The 18077-nt window shown below is 47.7% G+C and overlaps 2 protein-coding genes and 1 non-coding gene across 3 annotated transcripts in view; 1 reads left to right on the forward strand and 2 right to left on the reverse strand.

Moving 5' to 3' along the window:
• Nucleotides 1-378: 378 nt before the first annotated feature.
• Nucleotides 379-18077, forward strand: part of LOC143866491 (uncharacterized) — a 19917-nt gene continuing 2218 nt past the window's right edge. Inside the window, 5 exon segments of the mRNA XM_077375968.1 lie at nt 379-541; nt 3703-3891; nt 11565-11732; nt 11844-11920; nt 12003-18077. The exon segment at nt 12003-18077 is cut by the window's right edge and continues 2218 nt beyond it. Of these exon segments, the coding sequence (XP_077232083.1) occupies nt 379-541; nt 3703-3891; nt 11565-11732; nt 11844-11920; nt 12003-12335 (930 nt within the window). The 3' untranslated portion in view covers nt 12336-18077.
• LOC143866495 (small ribosomal subunit protein uS11m-like) lies at nt 14988-16846 on the reverse strand. The gene has a single exon (XM_077375972.1). The coding sequence runs from the start codon at nt 15724-15726 to the stop codon at nt 15127-15129; it is 600 nt and encodes a 199-aa protein (XP_077232087.1). The 5' UTR covers nt 15727-16846; the 3' UTR covers nt 14988-15126.
• On the reverse strand, nt 16834-16906 carry TRNAK-UUU (transfer RNA lysine (anticodon UUU)). Its single transcript has one exon. It is a non-coding gene; the product is annotated as a tRNA-Lys (tRNA).

Raw genomic sequence — 18077 nt, forward strand, 5'->3', positions numbered from 1 at the left:
ATGGCATTGAAGCCTTTTTCTTTCTTTTTCGGGCGGCGGTCCCCGTCCCTTCAGACAGTGGCCGTTTGGTCTATGGTCGAATCTAGAATGGTAGCAGTCTTCCTCTTCCTTGCTTGCGCCTTAGGATTTCTTAATGACTAATGTTGGGGTGAGGTAAGTAAGCTCTCAGTATCCATAAACAGGGGCCTTATTAGTAAGGCTCCCCTTCCTTATTGCCTAAGGGAGTTTTGAAGTGCGTATGCATTCTCTTTTCTTTTTTTTTTCGTTGGATGGGGACATTGTTGATGCTTCAGCTGATTGTTGGCGTCTTGCGCGTGCGTCAGTTGATTATGTAGTAGTCATTTTTTGTTTTTGGATTTGAATCATGTTGATTCTTCGATGCGGGTTCATAGTGGACGTTTGCCTGGCTATGTTTCCGATCGTTCAGTCGCCACTGTGGCTCGCTACCCTACTTCATTTTGCAAGATTTGGTATGTGTGGTTCCATCTGTCTGTGGTTGGTCTGGGCCCTCTGTTCTTGCAGGTGGAAGCGTGCTCCCCATGTAGTTTTCTTCGTTCCCGTCAGGTGCGAGTGTAACGAGTTTGTTTGAAATAAGTCCAATGAGATGATACGAAAACCAAGAGTGAAAAGCTGGCTCAGAAGAAAGTCTAGTGGGGCATGGTTTAGAAGGTAGGTTACCTGCTCGTAAGAGGCAGTCTAACTTAGTTAGAGGAAAGCTTGCTCATCAGAAGGATAAGCAAGGTTTTATGAATTATCCTAGCAACAAGGCTTATAAGATAAGGCTAAGCGAAAGCAAACAGGGGAGCCCCTTTGTAATGTAATGAAGGTTTGGTGTTCAGTCCGCCATTCCAAGGTAAATGCCTGGCTATTCAAGCTAGCGTGGTAACGAGACGGTGAGTGAAAGTGAATCGGTTAACGAGACTGAGGAAGATGCCTAGCTAGTTTTGAACCAGAGCAGGGAAGTGAAATAGCTAAATCGGAAGTGAAGCCCTCGATTAGCAAAGAGCTCCCCCAACGAGCTCTCTCCGTTCTATCCAATAGACAATTTTCTAAAGTTCAAGGGCCAGTTTGAAGAAGGTCCAATGTCCAGGCGAAGTAAGTGAAACTGCCGTTCCAAAGCTTTCTAGAGGTGCCTATAAGGAAGTGGAAATAAATAGGATAACCTGATTCCAGCCGTAGTTTATTGGCTGTTAGGTCGGTTAAACTGTCCCTGTAGCTAAAGTAAAGTAAAGCCAGTAGTTCGAGTTCGCGTTCTAGTTCTATTTTTGTAGACCGGATGGGACCTAACAAACTCTCTACGTTCGTACCCGCAGCTAACAAGTAATAAGTGTCCCCTGAGTCCGAGTTAGCTGTTCTAGTTCTAGTTCAGGACAGGACAGTATGGGACCTGTTGCTTAGGGCTTTGGAAGCGAGCAACCAACCCGGCAGAAGTAGATCGGAAGTTTCCTGTTTGACAAAGGTAGCGTTAGCTAAGTAAGAGTAAGTAAGTAAACAGATCAGGTGTAGCGGGCAAACACGGGTGTAGCGATAGAGCGGTTTAGTTTACGATTCTATTCAAACAGGCTATTGCGCCTAAGTCAATCCCTCGTATCGGCCGGCTGTCTTATGACGGGAGACACAACAAGTAGGTGCGAAGCCTTTAAAAGCCCAAACAAGCTTTCTTCGTTCGCACCTTTTAGCCTCTGTTACAGAAGTGGAAGGATCCGTTGGTAGTTTGCTCTCTTGCTAGAGTAGGTATACGCGGATTCGGGTTGCCTAAGTAGAAGGCATGGAACTAGTGATTCCCTTGCGATCTTGTCTTCCTACTATAGAAGGATCAGCGCACGGATCAGGGTTTCTGACTCGCGGAAATAGGCTAATGCTATGCCTAAAAGTAAGCATTGGATGAATGCCCGGTGAGATTACTTACTTTCTTGTAAGAGCAGGTTTAAGCTTATACGCAGTAGCTAAGCGCTAGAATGTGGCACGCCTATGCCTATGGATATCTGATTTACATTTGACTGAGCTAACTTTGTCGACTTTCTATCTTGATCAGGTTCTCTTTTTCTCTTCCTTGGCTTGTTGGTGGATCGTATCTTCTTTCTCCTCTTCTTTCGGGTAGAGAATCAAGTCTCCAGACAAGAGCGCATAGAGAGCCCACTGCTCACACTAAGATTGCGTAGAGAGAATCAATGTTTTCACATAGTAATGATCAAAGAATCAAAATCTTTCGGGAGTTAGATTCTCACGAAACCTCTTTTTCTCCCTTCCTCATGATGATGGAGTGTCTAGGAAGAAACCCAAAGATCTCTCGGCACATAGATTCACCTCCCGAGCCTTTGCCAGCCTCTGTGGGCTTAGCGCCTAGGTGATACCGAGTTTTTATTGAATGTAGCCCACAATGGAACGAATCTTTTTCCAACTTATGCAAGGCGACCTAGTGGTTCTGGAAAGAACCCTCTTCTTCGATGAAATAGGTCAAACTGTCTTCCGTCACCTCGCCCTAGCAAAGGACGAATCTTAGACTACCCATAAGCCGCGGCATGAGAGTAAGGGGCTCCCCCCGCTCTACTGGACATCATCTTCTTTTCTAAGAAAGACGGTGTTTGCATGGCGACAACCTCAGTGCTCCCTTTCTACTTACTGATCATGGAAATAAAATAAAGAGATGAGATGAATCGTCAGGTGCTGGCATCTTATGTGTGCCAGCCATGGACATGGCATCTATCGCCAACTGAGTCCCTCTCCTACCCTACTGTTTAACAACATAAAATTTGAGCTAACGCCTAGCGGTCTTCCCTGGCTCTCTCTTTGTCTGCTTCTTAATTTACTCTTATGAGCTAGTTTCCAGTCGATAGTGAAGACCATACTAGTGCATATGCGGGATTACCGATCAGGGGGAATAGCAACTACCACAGGTTGCATGTCTATCATAGTCCAAATCTGACTTTGATCCTGGTTCAGAAGAAACGGAACGCTAGCTAGATGCTTAACCACACAGGTTGCATGTCCACGCTTACGGCTTCCGATCGCTAGCTTTCTTCAGTAAAGAAAGAGTAGGAATAGCTCGATCATAGGTACCATACGAAGAAAGGTCTTCCATTCATTGAAGAAAAGAGAAAACGAATAAAAAAGCAACAACAGGCGCGAACTCGGAAATCAAACTACAACTGGAATGCTTCATCTCGTAAGCAGACTTTGATTGATCGAAACCTTCCCTTCTGGTTGGTGGCTTCAATCCCGGCTGGAGAGAAGGATGGTCTTTCCAGTAGGTGTCTTTCTTGAATTCTGCCTATGTGCGCGCGCCAACGCGCCCTTCCTTGCCTTGCGTCGCAGCTTGACCTTTCTCGTTCGTTGTGCACCCTGGTTCCTTCTTTCTTTAGGCCTTCCTTTCCTCGCCTTGTATCCAGCGTTCTCCGGTCCTTTCTCTCAGCATCATCACGTCAAAGAGTATGTTAGTAAGTTTTGGGATTCTTTTATTATGACGTATCCTAAGCGACTGTGCGATTTCAGCTTTATGGGAGTGCCGCTTACATATTCTATTTTAGAAAATAGCTGTTCAGTTGTGCAGTAATGGGGCGGTCTTAGCCTGAGTTCTTTGCTTATTCTGAGCTCGTGTCTGACGCTTCTAATGTCAATTCTTTTTTTTTTTTTTCTTTAATGTCCTCATCGCCAGGCACAAACCGAAGAAGGAGTCTTAATTGGAATGAAGACGATCATAAGCTTCCCTAAAGGAGTTAAAAGGATTGAAGATCAGCCTAAAAAATGATCTTTCCAGTTCGACGATAACCCCGGTCCCCTCCTTCTCCGGAAAGAGATCTATTAGTGATTGGGCCATGAAATGGATAGTAGAGTTCACCTCATACTGCACCAGAAAGAGATGGCGATTAAGCATTCCTATCCGCCTCAGAAACATCTTTTGAGGCAAGGATTTCATGGTTCGCTCCTCCCCCTTTGACCCGACGGCATGAAAAGCAAGAGACCTCCAATAACCGGGAAGTCCAGCAGGAGGATGCTCCTGAGAGAGAGGTGGAACCTCCTGTTGAAGAAGAGCGTGCGGTAGTTCCTGAAACAGTCGGAAGAGTCACCCCTTCATGATACTGTACAGGACAGTGATTAAGAGGATGTCGACGAAGAAATACAAACGGATTCTATCGCCTCTATCTATAACCACACAAGAACCCGTGGGAGAAAGGACGGAAGCACTAACTTCTACTCCTGTCCCGGAAGCCACCTATGTATGAGCCAATCGCCCGTGACACGCTTATTACCTCGATCGTTTGCGGCACCTTCCGATTCTCGGCAATGCGTCGACTGTTCATCCCCAAAGCAGGGAAGCCAGGGAAGGTGCGACCTATAACTGTACCGAACCCAAGGGAAATTGTGGTGATGGATGTACTGGCTTCAATTCTGGATGAATTGTTCGCGGATGTGTTTGAACCCTGTTCGCATGGATTTAGGCAGGGGCGCGGTGTGCAAACCTTTTTCGGTGCCGTCGAGAGCTGGGGCCGCGTCGACACAGTGATATCAGCGGACATTGTTGGGTGCTTCAATCACATCCCCCACGCCGGAATGACCCAAGCCCTGGAAAGTTTATTTAACGAAGTGAATCTGTTCGCAAAGCAAGAGCTTCTCGGCCCTACCCTGCCCCACCGAGCTATTTGAGCGTTCGTTGCGATCTTTTCTAATCTAAAGGCGAAGGCACTTGAGTGAAACACTTTTTTATCAAAAAAGATACGATTTATAATTCTTGCAAGAGTCATTAGAAGGAGTTGCTCTTTTTGTTCCACCAAAAATATATATATATATATAAGATTAGGTTTACCCGGAACCTCAGATATCCAATTGAAGGGGTTGACTCGTGGATCATCCCTCAGAAGCAAGATCTTTTTCCATCCTTTCCGAAACGAATGCTTGATTTTACGAGCTCACTCACAAGACTTGGTGGGGGGCTTGCTTGACTTTCTAATGAAAATTCAAAGGTACGTTGGACTCACCTTCTTTGCTCATGTACTTCATTAATAAGGGCCATGAAGCATAGTCTGGTCCGGATCTTCGCTTCTTCTTACCCATCCCAGCGCGTGCTCGAAGATTGGTATTTTTGTGCTTTTCGTTTCCGGATTGAGTGTCCTCGCAAGTAGGATGATGGCGAAGGACTAGATATGTAGGCCATTTTGGTTGAGGCTAGCAGGATCTATTTCAACAGTAATTTCATTCCCAACTCGACAGATCCTCTTTTTAAAAAAATTGATGTACAAATTGGTGGAGGAGAATTGCTTAGGTCTAGAGTCAATTGCTTGGGTAGACCGGTTGCTTTATGCGATTCCGTAGATGAGTCAATTGTTGACAACTCTTGTCTTTCTTATCTTATATAAGTAAATCTTATCTTATAACAAGAATACTTAATTATCTATTCTTGATTGACCAGATGCGATCGGGAATGGGCAGATCCGCCCAGACGGACTCCCATCAAAAACCCGCTGCACAGAAAAATTGGGCAACACCGGTCTCACTTCCTCCTATTCTTTCATTCGTTAACCACACCAACCCTAGCTGTTTTAGTTGTGCCAGTATTGGTTCCTTAGGTAAAGCTACTTTCGAGTCACTGAACCCAAGCCTTCATATTCCCTTGGGGAGAATCCCGCTGCTACTTGTTTAGTCAAGTCAAGAATGAACTCCAGATGCAGCTCATATTCGAGTGCTATCAACAGGATCCCCGAAGCAGAACACGCTCAATGGAAATTTTTGTCTAGACCGAGGGCACTTTAACTTTAAGGGCTCGGGCTTGACATCTATCATTTCCAGCCTAGCCAAGGGAGCAAGTGCGACTAGGGCGAGGAGGCTGAGTTTAGGATTCTTCACGCCCAGGACGAGGCCCGGGATCAGCCATGAGAACTAAGCAGATTCAAGAAAGAAGGAATGAAAGAAAGTCTGAGACAGAGATCACATTTTCGGGAAGGTGCGCTTGCTTTCAGTTGCTCATGTAAAGAGCGGCTTTCAAAGGGACCAGATGGTCGAGCTACCTGATCGTAGACCACCCTTATCAGAATCGTTACTTTCTTTTTACCTGGTTCGCCCTTTCTTCACATATGACTTACAAGGGCTACATCCAGGGGTCTACCTAGACCAGCCTATTCCCGAGAGAGCTCATTTCGATCAATTAAAGCACAAGAGGTTGTGGGAGACTTCGATAAGTAGTTACTCCCTGTTGGAGTTCTCAGTCCCCCCTTTGAAGTAAGTTCGAACTGATAGTAGACTAAAATTAAAAAATCCGGTGCCTTCCCTACAAGGAGTCAATAATCGAATACGAATTCGGTCCGACTTTCTTCTTATGATGGGATTAGTTATCCCAGGACCCTGCCCAGACGTCTTTATATAAGCTTATGTTGCCTACGGTCACCTCCTCCACAAAGTCGCCACTTTGCCTAGACCTTTGCCTAAATTCCGAATCCACTAGGAGTCGACCTAGTTTTGGGTCTTGGCTCCATGGATCGCGAACTCTATCATCCTCCTGAAAGAGCTTGAGTTGGGTCTCTATATTTTTTATTTCCCCCTGATCCTGACTCGGATCTTCCTCCCACTTTCTCATCTTAGTTACTAGTGGCCAGGTTTCGTAGTCGAGCAAGTGCTCGCTTTTTAACAGGTATACCCAGGCGGATGCGCCGTCCGGGAAAATTCGAATTTCTTCAATGCTTTCGTGAGCATTCTGAAGATCGGACCAAAAGCCGTCCCCTTCCATATTCCTCGCCTCTTTCTTCTTTAAGGGAAGGATAGCAAAGGTGTATAGGTCGAGTGCCATAGTGCCTAGGCTTTTCTGGTCTCTAGTATAAGACGGTCTTTCCAGTCGGTCATTTTGACTATTTTGCCTAGTGCGACCTGGCCTCTTCTTCCTATGAATATGGCTTCCATTTTTTATTTTTTTCTTCTTCTCTTTCTCCGGGCAGCGTGATAATAGGGCTGTCCTGGTCGTAGAATAGTTCTATGTGCGGTTGGCCTGCTCTGATGAGCTGCATCATTCGTCTTTTTAGACATCAAAATAGTGTAGCTATGATCCTTCCTTCTTCGAGCTCGTCCATATTCGCCGAGGAGACTCGAAGTTGCAAGAATCTATTTTTTAGTGTTCCACCCCTTTTCAAGTAGGTGGGCATTTTCTCTGCGATAAAAATAATTGGAACCTTTCCCCTCTTAGAAAAGTGTGAAGGAAGGGTACTGACTTTGCCGTCTAATATTTGGCTTAGCTCGAATATATCTACGAGGCTTTGAGAAAGTTCTTCTATGACTTCTTGAGTCGCCGACATAAGAAATCTGCGAATTTTACTTCGACTCGTAGGCTCCTTTTCTTTTTCAAATATCCACAAATCGTAGCGGTCGTCTACCCCGGAGAAGTTCTTTCCAATCGAATAGATAAGAAGTACCTTTTTTATAAATTCAAAGAAAAGTTTTAGCTGGGAGCTCGTAGGTCCATAAATGAATAGGTCTTTAGCCTTTTCGGGTCGTTGATATACGAGTTGGCACGCAATCCAATCAAGTCAAAAAAAAGAATGTAATCTTCCCAGTGGAGGCCCTCTTGCTCTTCTGCATCGGAATATAGCCCCTCATCTTCGTCAATCAATTCTAAGGGCTCCGATACGGCGGTTTTCTGTGCCCGGGTCTTCGAACGAGTCAACCTTGTCGTCTGACTATTGACCGGAGCGGGACTGATAGGGGCAGTGGAGGACGGCCGCTTAGTCCTCTTCCAATGGCGGGGACCGCTGGATTCCTCTTCCGGAGAGTCCTCCCGCACTTGTTCTTCCGCGCGAGGGCCCTCGTTTCCAACGGCAGCTGTTGCAGGAATAGAGTCTCCAACTCGGGAAGCCTCAAGAATCGGCTCCTGGTGAGGAGGAGAATAAGCTTGTCGAGACTCCTCGCGAGGGGAAGTTTCCTTCGTCTTCAAACTCTTTCTCCCTCGTCCCTTTTGAGATTCCCGGATCGGGTAGTCGGGATCTGCCACCCTCTCCCTCTCAGCTTCGGCCATCTTGGTCTGGTTCGGATTATGAGAACTCGCTGCCAGTTGCTCTATCCCCAGACTCAACAAGTGGGCCGCTACCTTCTTGGACCACCAGTCTACCCATTCATACAATGTGTGCCCCCGGTGGTTAAGAGGAGGAATAATGAACTTAGCACCGGTGTGACTCTCTAACAGCCAGTTCCAATAGTTCACCAAGTCCGCATCCCGCAGGCTCGAGCGGCGCGCATCGGTTCTCCGCTCTGGATCAAAGCAAAATTCTCGAGCGAGGGACCTCCACCGTATGGACGTAGCTCTGGCGAAATGTTATCATACCAGAAGACCGGATGGATATCAGAAACTCAAGATCTTCCACTGGCAGCTTGCCATCATTGGTCAGCTCCACCATTTCCCGAAGACTCCCAGGGGCAAACGCCAATTCGGGGGTCTAAGGGGGGGCAAGTACGTATGATCGCGGAAAAGAATCCTTGACTGTCTATCGTAGTAGAGCCCGGCAAATTGCTCTGTATACTTGGTCATGAGAGGGGCCCCAGGTTTCGGATCTGTCCTATGAGAAGAGCAAGGGAAGTACACAGCGATCCACGCAAAAAGATAGTGGATGGGGAATGTGGTACCTAACTTCCCAGGCCCCGCAGGGTTTGACGCTATTTTCGTCAGACCAGACTAGAGACTGGCCAACACGGGAGGAGCAAGACTGACGCGATCCCCCGTCGCCATGAGGCTGGCCATGAGAAAAGTGCTAGGACGAACAGAATGACCCCGACCCCCGGGCAAAACAAATCTGCTGAGCCAGTAGGCTAGAAAGGCAGCCAAATGCAGCTCGTCGGCATCTGACAATGGCGGGTCCCCTGCTTCTACTTCTGCTTCCGCTCCTTCCCGGTCGAGGGGAGAGCTCATCGCAACACGAGAACACACTATAGATAGCTGCATGCTTTCCCCAGGGCGAGTTATGACAAGCTCTGGTGCCCCCAGTGGGCCCTCACGACACGGAATTGCCTCACGTGCGCTTTCATTTATAAAATCCACACAAACGCTTTCGAGCTCGGATGACAGAACTAGCCAGCCCTTTTCCGAGCGAGTGTTTGTTGCGGGCCGGAAGGACAAGCCCTTTGAACCGCCCGATCATGAGGTTTGATTTACCGTTTTGCCGGGATTTCCCTCACCGGCCCCTTCACTATAAGGGCAGACTGAAGCAAGGTCATTTGTGAACTCGACCATCCGGGAGGGGACAACTTACTAATAGGGCAGGAGCGAACGAACAATAAAGGTCGGGCAGCGGATACCGGAGGGAGGGGTGGACAAGAAGTTGGAGAAGAAGGAACCTCATCGTCTATCCCCCTATCACGCCGCCCCTCTGAGTAAGTTGACTTTCTTCCCCATCCGATAAGCCTTTTCAGTCTCCACCTCTCATCCCACCACCTAAGGCAAGTGAAGGGCCAACATTTCATTCTGCCGGCTTTATCCACATCCCCATCCCCATCCCGAACCTCCCGTTCGTGAAGATGCCTTTCCCTCAACACATGGAGAATCTCGCTATCCCGTAGCGAGTCGAACAATGCGAAATATGAATTCTCACGGCCGTGGGTTGGGTAGATCAGAGCAAGGTGTTCCCCAGCCTGTTGTAGTACCGGTTAAGACTAGCCGGCTCGGTTTTGGATATGCGCCACCTGATGTTTGACAAAACGACAACCTAAGTGAGTCGAGCGAACCGTTAGATGTGTACTCTAATTGGATAGATATGCTTCTCGCCCCCGAAGACGACTCTGACATTGGTCTCTCCACCCCGTTCTCCGGAGCCCCCAAAAACACCATCACTTCCCGTATCCTTTGACTAATAGGGGCCCCTATTAGTAAGCCGAGTTCACCAATGCTTCTACCGGCTATGCTCAACCATGCTTAAGATAGATAGATGTTTAATGCTCCTCCATCCATCTAATCCTTTTCTTCTTGCTCTTTCCACTGCAAGGGAGCCTGATATACTTAAGCTACCCCTTTCTAGATAGACTTTTCGGATAGGAAGAACTTCCTGTTCTGATTGAAGATCTCCTCCTCAATCCGTTTGCCGGGCCTGGTCCAGGTTCGGGTGGGAATGCTCACTAGGGAATAGAATCATTTTTTCAGGCAGGTAGGTCCTCCTTCCAGTCGCCTTCATCATCGGCTTTAAGGGGTGGTGGGGAATCGGGTACTGGCAATCCTAGAGGAGATTCGAGAGAAGTAGGAGAGGAGAGGGTAGGGGTGGACATTCGACTATTCCCTTATCGGCTTGGGCTATCTCTTCTCGGCAAGCGAAGGTTCTGTTAAGACCTCACATATTGATAGGGGCGATTCGAGTCATCGATGAAATCCCCACCCATCAGTCTCGTATACACTTAGAGGGGTCCGTTCGGATGCGTCGGAACCCCAACATTGATTTCTCAATTCAAATTTGGAAGGGGCTTGCGGAATCAGAAAGAAGTGAGTCGGGTAGTGCGCATGAAGGAATGGTTCCCTCTCCGGCTGCCCTTATCTATCTCAGACGGGGGGCTGTAATGAGAGAAATTCCTTTCCCTTTAGAGTCAGGTTCCTCCACGGCAGGTGATAGGTTCAAATGATCCCCAGCCTCTGACTTTTCATGCAAAGGACTCCCCTATCCATATTTGAGGGGGATGGTGGCAGAGAAGAGAGAGGTAGCCCGACCACTTCCAAAAGCAGGTAAGGAATCCGCAGAAAGAGATATGGGGCCATCTAATCCAAACCATTGGTATGCCAATACAGAATCAAATCTCTGACTCCCAGATAAAGAGGAAGGAGTCGTATTGAGAAGTTGTTCAGTCGATCGTCCCATTAATTTGATAGGCGGCCGTGGGCCGGCATGTGGGATCGAGAAGATAGGGCGTCTGGGTCCGAGGTGGGAGATGCAGCTGGCGATAGACTTTCCAATCGAACATGCTTCGGGCGGCTCCTTACTCCCATCTGAGAGAGATACGGCATTTCTTTCATATTCTCTTTCCGAGGTGGGACAACCGGTAGTACGATTCCAGGGAATGGGACACTCCCGGAACGCATATACCAAAAACTAGAGTCGCGAGGGAACCTAACCGCGGTAGAGGCTCCCCTCTCCCTTCTTTAGTAGCAATGTTCACTACTGCCGCTGTTGCGGAGCACCCGCCCGTAGGTGTTTAGTAGACATCGGTACGCCTGAATATTGTAGCCGGATGTTAGAACTCATAAGGCAATGATAGGGAGTGACGTACTATTAACAACCATCTCGCTCGCAGGTCTTTTCGACCGTATCATCGACCACGATCTAATCCCGCCCGCATTCGGGATCGGGCGGAGGTCGGTCAATAGCATAGCTATTATTGACCCGCCATGTCGATGGGCGACAGGCCTACTTTCTTCAAGATACGAAACGAGCAGCCGGAAACGGCTGTCCCTATTGTATTTTAGATGGAGTCATCAACAGGGCTAAGAATCTGACCACAGTCAGTGGTACCCACGTTCTTCCGTGCTCGTAGGTTGACTCCCCTATGCATCCCGACTAAGGTCTCACAAACGTGCATTTCCCTTATGCATCCAGCCGCTTCACTAATGTGAATAGGTTATACAGAAGGGTGGGTTGGTTATATACTCTTATGCGCGTTCCTTCTTCGAACCTTTTGGTATGTATTGCCCCCTAACTATAGATCAGATCCACCGGACGAGAAACTCAATTCCGCACTGCTGCTGAGTCGTCGGACTTATCCACCAAGGGATTCGTGGAATTTCAGTTTGTGGATTGCGTTGGGGGAAATCTACCAAAGCTAGGCAGATAGATAGACTCCTTTCCCGCTGCTAAGGGAGAGCAAGAAACAAAAGCAAATTCTTGTTTTTTAACCAGCGCCCCCTTTTGGGTATGCGGGTACTAAGAGTCCTCTCACTACCAACCAGCAGACATCATCTGGCTGGGTCTTGCCGGTATCAACAACGAGAAAAAAACAAAAAAAATGGAAACAGCAACTAACTATGGCTCTTGGCCCAGACAACGTCCTAGGCGTAGGGGAGATCGGAGCAACAGGGAACGCCTAGATGACGACGCCCGTCCTGGGCTGCAGTAAGTAGATCGAGAGGTCGTTCCGCCCCTTGTCCCCGAAGATGGGTAATATGTTCTCATACAATGTTGCTCCAATCTGACCTAGCTGGCGAGCGATCCCAGTCCGCGGCAGAGAACAAGACAGCAAGCGAGCGTACCTTTGTTCGCTTCTTCTCCACCAAGCACGGAAGTTTAAGGATAACTGTAGGTCGGTGGCTACCTAAGGAAACTCCGATTCGATCCGCCCCCCGGCTGGGAGGCATCTACCTCATCCCGATCACAAGGAGAGGTTCACCATGATGGGGGGTAAGGTACTTCTTTTTTTTTCCGTTCCGGAAAGAATGAAATGCATAGGGGACCATCCTTTTTTTTTTGCGGCATGCTCCTCAGATTTACGGATTCGCAGGGGGCTGTTCGCCCTACTTAGAGTTGACTTCGAATTACAAAGTTGCGAAACTAAGTAGCGCCTTTTGAATTGAATCTTAAGTAGCCCCCTATTAGTAAGCCTATTAGAGTAGAGTCAGGGGTGCGAAGCGGCTTTGCCCCTTTTCAGTAGGGGAGCGAAAGGTTATACCTTAGAAAGTCAGCGGTTCTTCTATGTAGGGTGTTCCCCCTTGACTCTCCTAACGTCGAGCTAAGTGACTTCGTAACCTTTGCGTAGCGTAGTAGAATGAAGGCTACGCACCGACGCTCTCTTATCTATTAGCCTAAGCGTCTTCGCTAACTCGCTCGCCTACTATACTATACTACTGGACTATATAGTAGGGTAGGCTAGGCTAACTCAGCCGCGGACTTCTACTAATGTAGGGCTAAGTAGCACCTTTTCCTTTTTGAATAACCCATTCTCATTATCTTTCATAAGTCAAGTAGGCGCTCCCTAACCGGTCGCCTTAGTAGCGTTGACAAAGAAGAACAGCCGGTTAAAAGACAGCTATATATCTATATAGGCCAGCTTGACAAGCTACCTTTCCTCTTGATCTGAGGTGCGAAGAGAAACATCTCTTTTTTATGACTTCCACTTCCCTTCACTGAATCAAGGCCCGGCCCGGAAAAGTGCCCTATTGATGAATGAAAGAAAGGGTTTATGAGCCCTAGCCCTGTAAGCCCACACCTGTGTAGAGTAGATCGTTCAACACCTGCGGCACAAACCCATTTTTGACCCATTGGTCCTAGTATCATAGGCGACCGAACGGCCGCCCCCCTAATTACTAGACCGACCTGCTGTAATAATTCCATAAACACCTAGCGAAGATATGGCAAACAAATAAAGTAGCCCTATGTTCGGATCTGACAATACCATACCATAATCAAAAGGTACAACGGCCCGAGCGACCAGACTTAACATAAATGTAGCCACTGGAGCCATTCTAAAAAGGGAGAAATTAGCACTACTTGGTGAAATAGGTTCTTTTAGAATCAATTTCGAACCATCTGCTAGAGGTTGTAACAATCCGAACGATCCCACTACATCAGGACCCTTTCGACGTTGCACAAAAGCCATGACTTTACGTTCAGCTAGCACTAAAAAGGCTACTCCTAGTAGAAGTGGTAGAATTATTCCAAGTATTTCCGCTGGAACTGCAATGTACGTTTTCGATTTTCTATTCACTCATGATCGGGCCTGACCTGGTCGACCCGATCATGATATTTCACTCATGATCTGGCCTGGTCGACCCAATCATGATATTGAAGGATGGGACCTTTTCTCGAAAAGCTCCGGATCCCGCTTTTGAAGATGGTGCATAATCGAATCCTGTTACGTGACTTCGAATGGAATCTTAGCCCGCCTCACTTGACTGAGCATAAGCGAAGTCAAGGGATTTCCTTCTAACTAGTGGCTGAGAGTAAGCAAGCTACCTTCATTCAACAGATTTGTGGTGGAGTCAATAACATGCTCTGGGTCGGGAATCTTTGCTCTTCTCTTTTGCATTTCCGCTGCCTGCGTTCTTATTCGTGTCCGTCCGTATCGCAAAGCTGGTCGACGCCAGCTGTAATGGTTGAAAATAGGGGGCCAACCAAGACCCCCTAATAAAGCTTTGTTCGATAAAGCAAACGATTCGTTCCGACAACTTCGGACCAGATTCACCCCAACAAAAAAATTAGCCGATCAACCAAGATCGATCGGGCGGGCTGGTTGGGAAGGGGTTATTAGCGGAGAAAGGAATCGCTGAGAGATAGATTCTACTGTTTGGTCAGGACGAATGAGTGGCTGTGAAGCATGCTCCGGAGGAGGTCAAATTGACCCTTCCCCGAGTCAGTCCAGTCAGAAAGGGGAGGGCCCGCAGTCTAGACTGCATCTCGGGAGTTTGAACACCATCCCATTTCAACCAAAAAGACAACCCACCCGGTTGTCAAAGGTATCTAACCTTCCTTCCTTATGAGTGGAAATCCAATCCCGTTTTGTCTTTTTTGCATCAAAACCAGCCCGAATTGAAACCCGGTGCATTTTTTCCGACCATTTTTGAAAAGCGCATAGTTTCTCCTCAAAAAAATGACCTGGGGAACTTTGAGATATTTACCTAAACCAGTAGGTCCTTGAGCGGATCCCACGTTAGCCCCAAGACGTTGGTCTCTAACTAGAAAAGTAAATGCTTGAGCTTGAGAAGCTTCTGGCCCAGTAGGCCCGTCAAACTCACTAGGATAAGCGGTATTATTGAACCAGACGAAACCACAAGCGATGAAACCAAAGCCAAAGACAGATAAAGTAAAGCACCTAAACTATAATACAAGTAAGCCTCTCCAGACCATACAAATGCTCGGCGAGCCCAGCTTCAAATACATACTAATAAGGGCGTTTAGGGGCGCAACGTTATTCCGTTTTTCAGCATACTAACCTAATAAGGGCGTTTAGGGGGCTTCTTTAAAGTGCTATAAGTGGCGCCCCTCTCACGTACTATACTAATAAGGGCGCGCGAGGGCCCCTATTAGCGCCCCTAAACGCCCTTATTAGCCTTAAAAAGAGGGCGCTAACGCGCGCCTTAACTTTATCGAACCCCGCCGCTAGCGCCCTTACGAATAGGGCTCCCTCCCACTTCCCTCCGAGCCTATGAATATAATAGAATATGTATGTATGTTTTTTCCGGAATTGTTGTCAAGTGAAAATGGAGAACTTCATTGTTGGAACTATTTGAACACGACGTTTCCTGGGGAGTCGGCATCCATTATGTGGAAGTTGGGTCACATCGTGGATGTACATAATTTTAGATTGATCTCCTACTCCTTCACTTCGCTTACACTCAGCAAAGGTATAACCTTCTCTCCAGCTCAAGATCACTGCTTTCTTTTTCCTGAAATAAGTAGATCCTTTCACTTTCATTACAACCGACTTCATCCCCATCTTTCTGGCGGATCGCCCGACATGTTCTGCAGTTGCTCCAGCAGCATACCGAGAAAGACGAGACCCCCCTTTGATTTCCTCCAAACAACCTGCGGAGGCCCCAGTTTTTTTATTCCCCCTAGCATCCGTCACGGTAACAAAGGTATTATTGTGGATCGGTGGTAAATGGACAAAATCTTTGTTTTTCCGCTCCAATTGCTCATCTTCCTCCGAGATGCTCTGTACGAAGTTCATTTTTTTGAAACTCCTGCCCGCAAGAACTTGTTGCTCTACGCGCTCGGCCGTCGTTTTTTCTGGGGGCATATTATTAGAAGTGTTGAGAAACCACTTGCTCTTCGTAGCGCTCTCACTCATCAGTCGCTTCTGACATTCATTCCATTTTGCTTTTCCTCGTTACTTGACTGAGCGTAGCGGGCTCCGCGCCCTGGCTTCTAATGAAACCACCTATTATTGATTCCTCTCTTGGCTGAACAGAAGGTTAGATGAGATGGCTTCTTTGTTCTGTTATAAACTCATCTACTGCTCATTCGGTTCTCAAATGATTGAATAAGACTGTATTCAACAGCTCTTGGCCGAGCTCGCCTCGCCCTCACCCTCACACTATCTAAGCTAAGCTAAGTGCTAGCCCAACCCTTTTCAAAATTCCCATAAAGTATGGAGCCACTACCCCAATTATAATCAATGGAGTCTCTAATCATCACGCTTAGTCATCGAGTCATAACGCTTCTCTCTTTTCGTCACCCTAGCTCGTTCTTCGATTTTGAGATCTTACGATTCGTAGAACAGAAGAAGAGCCCTATGAGTAAGGGCGCTAGCGCAACTAGCAGCCTGCGGAAAACGCAAGCGCGCTAGCCTAGCCCTATTAGTAAGTAGCAGCCAGCTTCAAAGGAAGGCGCTAGCGTCAGGCATTCTTTTGAAGCTGCTTGCAGCTCCAGCGCGCTACGGCGTCAAAGCCTCCGCTTGCTGCTTGCAGCTCGCTCAATGTCAGTAGAAGGGAGTTTGGTTTCTTCGGTAAGGCTTCTCGGACCACCATTCCGATCTGGCCCAGTAGTTAGCCCTCAAGAGCACTGGTTCCCAAAAACCGACTCTAGTCAGCTTATCCTTAGATTCTAGTCGGGCCAGAGCGTACAATTTGTTTATCTATAAGCTCCCTATTAGAGTCAGGGGAGCGAAGCCCACGGAGCGGTATAACAATAGCTATTTCGCTATTGAAAACTCTCAGCCTCTTCGCTAAGCAGCTGCTAAGCTGCTCTCCGCCCCAGATGCTCCGCTCCGTGTTCGATTGATGAGCCAGCCCTCTACTATGGATTGTTGGTCCGCAGCCCCGCCCTATAGAATGAATAAGGAGAGGCCTATCGATGACCGAGCCACTCTGATACTACTCCTTACCTCACCCCGACCAAAGAGTGATCTTTGAACGCTACTACGCATCCTTACTCATAGTAGAGTGTAAGGTAGGTTTGGGTATAGCAGGACTTGAACCTGCGACCATTAGGTTAAAAGCCCAATGCTCTACCAACTGAGCTATACACCCAAAAAAAAAATGGAGTCGTAAATGTAAATAAGGATTGGTGCGGAAAAGAAAAGAGGGCGCTAACGCGCGCCTCTTCTTCTCATCATATCAAAGGGGCGCGGCTCTGTATGAGGCTCGTACTGCGGAGCAAGTCTGGTCTTGTTTCCACTCATTGAAGATTCTATCTACAAAAGAAGGTCAACGGGGGATACTACAGTAGCTCTCACTGACACCATCTACGAGAAGGTGAGGTCGTCTTTCTTTCCGGCCGCCGTACGGTTCGCTTGAAAACAGTTAGGGGAGGAGCAGTTATCTATGTAATTACGGTCTTTGTTGGCCGTTGTTCCGGTCGAGCACTCTCTTTTCTTTGTCCAATTCCGTCTTACCAACCAAGAACCAAGACTGACTTCTTACCAACCCGCGAAGGGTTGTGAGGCTGGACCAGGTACGAAGAATGAATCTATGTCTGTGCACGGAAGTTGCTGGCCGGCGGCCGCTCAACTGTTCGAGCGCAGTGCAGTGGTGGTTGGTTCCGATTCGACAAGGGTAGAATGCCTGGTCGAAGGTCCAGTACAGTAGGTAGCAGGCGTGTTCGTTTTGGCTCCCGAGCGAGAACGAGAAATAGGCGATGCACCATCCTTGCTGCTACGTACGTTGACCTTGACTTGACAGATTCATCCAATTGAACCCACACTCAAAGGAGGACCACAAGCTCGGGGTGATGCCGTCAAAGAAGTGATCAGCATTCAGAAACTTCTTGGGGTTAGCAGTGAAAGAAAGAGCCCGGCATTCATTTCTTCATTCATAGCGGAGTCTACTAAAAGAGGGACCAGCCTCATCGTGGTGATTAGAGGACACCTCTGATCGTTCACCTCTAATGTGACACGTTCCCTCCCAGTTATATGATCAACGGGATCAGTCGGCTAGAGAGCGGGGCTATTCTTCTTCCGGGGAGGCTAAGTCGTCCCCTCTACTGACCGAACCCTCAGTTCGGAGGTCTTCGTCAGCATGTTACGAGGCTCCAGTCTTCGGCGGGTCACCATTACTTGACTTAGAAAGGCGAAGATCTGGGCAAGGGAAAGCGCAGTGCGCCTGGTGCAAATTGGTTTTTTTTGATTCATGATCTACCAATCAGAATGGAGGGTCCTACCTACGTACATGATTGATAGAATCACCCTATTACGTAAAGGAA

This window comes from Tasmannia lanceolata, unplaced genomic scaffold (assembly GCF_043159265.1).
Source record: "Tasmannia lanceolata isolate RefF3 unplaced genomic scaffold, GAP_Taslan_0.1 ptg000134l, whole genome shotgun sequence".
Taxonomy (NCBI): Eukaryota; Viridiplantae; Streptophyta; class Magnoliopsida; order Canellales; family Winteraceae; genus Tasmannia; species Tasmannia lanceolata.

What these genes read in the sequence shown, in the direction of transcription:
- LOC143866495 (XM_077375972.1), bottom strand. Translation starts at nt 15,726, where the DNA reads ATGAGTGAGAGCGCTACGAAGAGCAAGTGGTTTCTCAACACTTCTAAT.